A 6,065-nucleotide genomic window follows, 5' to 3' on the forward strand; every position below is an offset into this window, starting at 1 on the left:
GGCAAATCGCCTGGCTGCTGATTACGCGCAGCCAGACACCAGGGCGGTTAGAAGAGCACAGGAGGGCGCGGTACGCATCAGAGAAGCTTTGAAAACCAGTTTCATGACTGGCCAGGCTATGGTGTGAAAGTTCTCTTTTTTTCTCCTAGATGAAACCCCCTGCCCCTTGGTTCACTCTACTTCCCTGTAAGCTAACCACCCTCCCCTCCTCCCTTCGATCACCGCTTGCAGAGGCAATAAAGTCATTGTTGCTTCACATTCATGCATTCTTTATTCATTCATTACACAAATAGGGGGTTGACTACCAAGGTAGCCCAGGAGGGGTGGTAGAGGAGGGAAGGAAAATGCCATACAGCACTTTAAAAGTTTACAACTTTAAAATGCATTGAATGCCAGCCTTCTATTTTTTGGGCAATCCTTTGCGGTGGAGTGGCTGGTTGGCCTGAGGCCCCCCAACCGCGTTCTTGGGCATCTGGGTGAGGAGGCTATGGAACTTGGGGAGGAGGGTGCTTGGTTACACAGGGGGTGCAGTGGCAGTCTGTGCTCCAGCTGCCTTTGTTGCAGCTCAGCCATACACTGGAGCATACTGGTTTGATCCTCCAGCAGCCTCAGCATTGAATCCTGCCTCCTCTCATCACGCTGCCGCCATATTTGAGCTTCAGCCCTGTCTTCAGCCCGCCACTTACTCTCTTCAGCCCTCCACTTACTCTCTTCAGCCCTCCACCTCTCCTCCCGGTCATTCTGTGCTTTCCTGCACTCTGACATTATTTGCCTTCACACATTCGTCTGTGCTCTGTCAGTGTGGGAGGACAGCATGAGCTCAGAGAACATTTCATCACAAGTGCGTTTTTTTTTTCTTTCTCATCTTCACCAGGCTGTGGGAAAGAGAAGATCCTGTGATCATTGAAACACATGCAGCTGGTGGAGAAAAAAAAAAGGGACAGCGATATTTAAAAAGACACATTTTATAAAACTGTGGCTACACTCTTTCAGGGTAAACCTTTCTGTTAACATTACATACATAGCACATGTGCTTTCGTTACAAGGTCGCATTTTGTCTCCCCCCAACGCGTGGCTACCCCCTCAACCCTCCCCCCTCCCCTTGGCTAACAGCGGGGAACATTTCTGTTCAGCCACAGGCAAACAGCCCAGCAGGAACGGGCTCCTCTGAGTGTCCCCTGAAGAAAAGCACTCTATTTCAACCAGGTGACCATGAATGATATCTCACTCTCCTGAGGATAACACAGAGAGATAAAGAACAGATGTTGTTTGAACGCCAGCGAACATACGCTGCAATGCTTTGTTGTACAATGATTCCCGAGTACGTGTTACTGGCCTGGAGTGGTAAAGTGTCCTACCATGAAGAATGCAATTAGGCTGCCCTCCCCAGAAACCTTTTTCAAACGTTTTGGGAGTACATCCAGGAGAGCCGAGAATGCCAGGGCAAATTAATCCTTACACATATTTGCTTTTAAACCATGTATAGTATTTTAAAAGGTACACTCACCTTAGGTCCCTTCTCCACCTGCTGGGTCCAGGAGGCAGCCTTGGGTGGGTTTGGGGGGTACTGGCTCCAGGTCCAGGGTGAGAAACAGTTCCTGCTGTCAGGAAAATCGATTTCTCCACTGGCTTGCTGTGAGCTATCTACAACCTCCTCTTCCTCATCATCATCTTCTTCTTCATCCCCAAAACCTGCTTCCGTGTTGCCTACACCTCCATTGAAGGAGTCAAACAAAACGGCTGGGGTAGTGGTGGCTGGAGAGAGTCCAGCAAAGGGCAACAAAAATGATTACGCATCTGGAACACATGACTTATGAAGAGAGGCTGAGGGAACTGGGATTGTTTTATCTGCAGAAGAGAAGAATGAGGGGGGATTTGATAGCTGCTTTCAACTACCTGAGAGGTGGTTACAGAGAGGATGGTTCTAGACTATTCTCGGTGGTAGAAGAGGACAGGACAAGGAGTAATGGTCTCAAGTTGCAGTGGGGGAGGTTTAGGTTGGATATTAGGAAAAACTTTTTCACTAGGAGGGTGGTGAAACACTGGAATGCGTTACCTAGGGAGGTGGTAGAATCTCCTTCCTTAGAAGTTTTTAAGGTCAGGCTTGACAAAGCCCTGGCTGGGATGATGTAGTTTTAGGCAAGAAGCAGGACTGAAGACAAGATGGAGATGAGGCAGCTGCATTTTCTAGTCTTTTCCGGATGTAAGGACACCTCTTTGTTCTTACTGTGGAAAATTACAGCAAAATGGAGTTTGGAGTCACATGGGCAAGCCACATGGCCATGCACAACTCAGTTCTTTACAGGAGGCAGCCAATGCTCTCATGCCATTTTCAGCATTCTCAGGAAGACTTCTTATGTGGACTGGAGTCTTCCAAGGTCCATTGTCAGTGAAGTGTTTCTTGGCTGGGCACTGAATGTGCACATTCCTTTCTCAAGAAGTTGACCAAATGCTTTACTAAGGCTACTTCAGAATCAGAACACATTGATATGCAAGAACATAGCCAATATTCATAACTTCAACTAAAAAAACCGATTCACCTATACAGATAGTATAATCATAATAAGCAAATCAGAACCTTTCCATAGACAACATTTGTACAGTATTTCTTCTTATAAATATCAGTGGTTGCACCAACGATCTATACGGTCACAGATTAAATTAATAAGGTCACAGGGGTTCGTTCTGCTTTGAGCAGGCTTTGGACTAGGTGACCTCCTGAGGTCTCTTTCAACCCTAACATTCTACGATTCAATGAAGAAAAGCCCAAAGATAACTTACTGAGGGCGGGAATGGCCTGTAGAAGGGACAGCCTGAGAAGGAAGCTTTCTTCTCTCATAGGAATACTGGGCTTCACTGATCCCTCTCATTTGCTATTTGGACTACCCCAGCAGGGCAGAGCCTTTGGACTGAGCTGGCCCTAGGTGGCTGGGCCACACCATGGGAAGAGGCAGTTGTCGCTCAAAAAAAAAAAAAGAGAGAAACACCTTGCTGCTGTATGGAGCCACCACAAGGTGTCTCTTAGGGTGAGCAGGCACCCTTCACGGTACCTTACCACAGACAGAGACCTTGGGACTTTCGCAGGGAGGTGGTAGGAAGTGGCCAAGAAGGGCCACCTTACATAGGCAGCGGATATAGTACGCCAAGGAAGGCTAAATCTCCACTGTGCTGCTGACCCACTTGCCACATTTGAAAGTGTGGACACCTGGGCTGTGGTGGCTCATGCTCCTCCTGGTCTCTGCCCCTCATGCCCCTCCCCTCTTTTCTTCCATGACTTCACCTACGCTCCATTCTTCCTGTCCTTGCGACACCTGGTTACCATGACCTTTGCTGAGTCCTGACTCCCTCCTCTCCTCCAACCCCTCCTCCGTGAACCGCCTGTCTGCCACTCACTGAGTCCCTCCTCTCATCCACTCACCTTCCCTGTGGCCCCCCACCTCGCACATGCTGAGTCCCTCCTCTGCTCCACCCCCCACCCACTGCTCTCTGAGTCCCTCCCCCTAATCCCTTATCCCCCATAGCTTCTATTCCCTGTGGCATCTCTGTGTAATAGAGAACCACATTTCAAAGTGGTCCCTGGCCTCCTGGCCTCCTGTGTTCAAGCCGCCTTCGCTAAGTTGTTCCAGTATCAGCAGGCACAGCGGCAGGAGGAGTCCCACAGCTGGACCAAGTGTAGGATCCAGATCTCAACCAAAAAGCAGAGGCATTCAAATGCCATAAGTGATTAAGGGTATTTCTGCACTACAGGATTCGGCCAATGTTATTTAAGTCGATCCTCATCCTCTGATTTAAGCAATTCTGTTTTACATGTCCCCACTATTTTCATTGTGTCGGCTAAGCACATCCTCACTAGCTGGGCTTATGAGCATGCTCTTGTCTGACACTGCAGTTTATTAGATTGAGGCACACACAGACATAACCAATAGGTCTAGAATATCCCAGATATTAACCTAACACCTGGAAAGGAACTGAATAATAAACAGCAGGTTCACAGTGGGCAGTTGGTCACCCACTGGGGAGAAAGAGTATCAGGAAAAAGGTCTCTCAAGATGGTTTCTGAGGACTGCTCCAAAGTGCAATATAATTAGCTAATCTTTTATAATGTCTTACAAAGCATAGAGGTCATAGTGACCCCTACTGGATCACCACTTTTTCCAACTTTCAATAAACTTTGAATATCAGAGGTGTTTAGATTCAAGGTTTTCATCCATTTATCTTCTCTCTTTCTGATGTATTTACTTGTCTGTCCACTCCCCCCATTGCAATTAGCAGAAACTGCCTGCCAGATTTTGACCTTGCATCTAAAAACCTGTTTTCTAATTAACCCTTAACTATGTGGTGTTCTATATTGTTAATTCATTGTGGCCCATGCACATCACATGGCTGCGATTAGCTTGAGAAGATTCTGAGGTAAACATCCCTCAAAATCCAGGGTAACATAGGGCAGTTCCAAAACCCTCTCTTGTCATGAGGGTTTAAAGTCAGTACCGCGAGGTGAGTACATTCTGCAGATGTATTTGACCACTTTGTCACGAAGATCCTTGGTGTTGATCCCATAAATGATAGGGTTGAGCATGGGGGGAATGAGGTAATGGAGGTTGGACAAGAGGATGTGAACGTGCGGAGTGATACCCTGACCAAACCTGTGTGACAGACTGGAGAGGAGTCCAAGAGGATACGACGTCATTAGCGCACAGATATGGGCTGTGCAGGTGTTGAGGGCTTTCTGGTTGGCTTCCTTGGAAGAGATTCTGAGGAGCGTCCTGATGATCAGACCGTAGGACAGGCCAATGAGCGTCAGGTCGAACCCAATGATTACAAACGCCATCAGCAAGCCGTACACTCTGCTGGCTGTGATGTCCCCACATGACACCTTTGCCACAGCTATGTGGTCACAGTACGTATGGGGGATAATGCGGTTGGCACAGAATGGCTGCCTGCTCAGGAGCAGGGGCATAGGCAGAATGAAGAGAACAGCTCTTGTCAAACCCACTAGCCCTAGCTTAGCTATTCGTGCGTTGGTGAGGATGGTGGCGTATCTCAGAGGGTTACATATGGCAATATAGCGATCAAAGGCCATTGTCACTAGGACAGCTGAGTGCATAGTAGAAAATGCGTAAAAGAAGAACATCTGGGTGAGGCAGCTCTTCACAGTAATGCTTTTCAAATTGAACCAAAAAATACACAGTGCCTTTGGCACAAAGGAGGTAGATGTGGTGATGTCTGAGAGCGCCAGCATGCAGAGCAGCAGGTACATCGGCTTGTGCAGGGTCTGCTCTTTGCCTACCACAAACAGAACTGTGAAATTTCCCAACAGGCCCAGAATGTAGAACGCAGAGAAAGGGATGGAAATCCAGATGTGGTCAGCTTCCAGGCCAGGGATGCCGGTTAGGATGAATATTGAAGAGTCAGAGGGGGAGAAGCTGAAATTTGCCATGAGGTGGCCGGTGCGTCGATCAGGCTCAGAAATGCTCCATGTGCCTGTGAAGGGAGAGAAGCACATCGAGGGGGAATTACACAGTTTATAACAAATAGTATGGTAACTATTTTATATTTTTATTTTAGGCACATTGTATAGTTTTACAATTCTTGGTATTAGCAACACATTACTTCCAAAAATCACCACTGGCAATAACAACAAATCCATTGCAAGTGTCCATCTACAATCATTTTTGTCATGCCACACCTTTGGCCCAATACTATTGGGATTTTGGGGTTTTAGGTTTAACCTGTGGCCTCTCTTTGCAAAATTAAGTTCTCTCTTTCCTCCTTGTCCTGAAGGATCAAATCCTGATTTCTCTTGCTTAACAGAATCCACTGGCTGATTGGGTGAGCCCTCTGTGCTAACAGCTATTAGCCAGTCTTTCTTCTCCCTGTCAGCCAGGTAATTTGCATCCAGCCAGACAGAAGCCCCTTCACCAGTGTTCAGATCCTTAACTCTTACCAATTCCAAGGCTGGACTCTGTCTTAAAGAGATACCATCCATTTTTACTAGCATATTAGATGCAAGATTCTGTTGTCCTTCCATTACCAACCTCTGTTTCCACATGGAAACAGATGTTAAA

The 6,065-nt window shown here is 47.3% G+C and overlaps 1 protein-coding gene across 1 annotated transcript; it reads right to left on the reverse strand.

Annotated features, from left to right (window-relative positions):
- Positions 1-4,465: 4,465 nt before the first annotated feature.
- On the reverse strand, positions 4,466-5,437 carry LOC311514477 (olfactory receptor 52P1-like; the record flags this gene model as incomplete). Its single annotated transcript, XM_084617043.1, has 1 exon — positions 4,466-5,437. One exon carries the CDS (start codon positions 5,435-5,437, stop codon positions 4,466-4,468), a length of 972 nt encoding a protein of 323 aa, XP_084473169.1.
- Between the last annotated feature and the right edge of the window lie 628 nt (positions 5,438-6,065).

This window comes from Lepidochelys olivacea (assembly GCF_965140295.1).
Source record: "Lepidochelys olivacea isolate rLepOli2 genome assembly, chromosome: 1".
NCBI lineage: Eukaryota > Metazoa > Chordata > Testudines > Cheloniidae > Lepidochelys > Lepidochelys olivacea.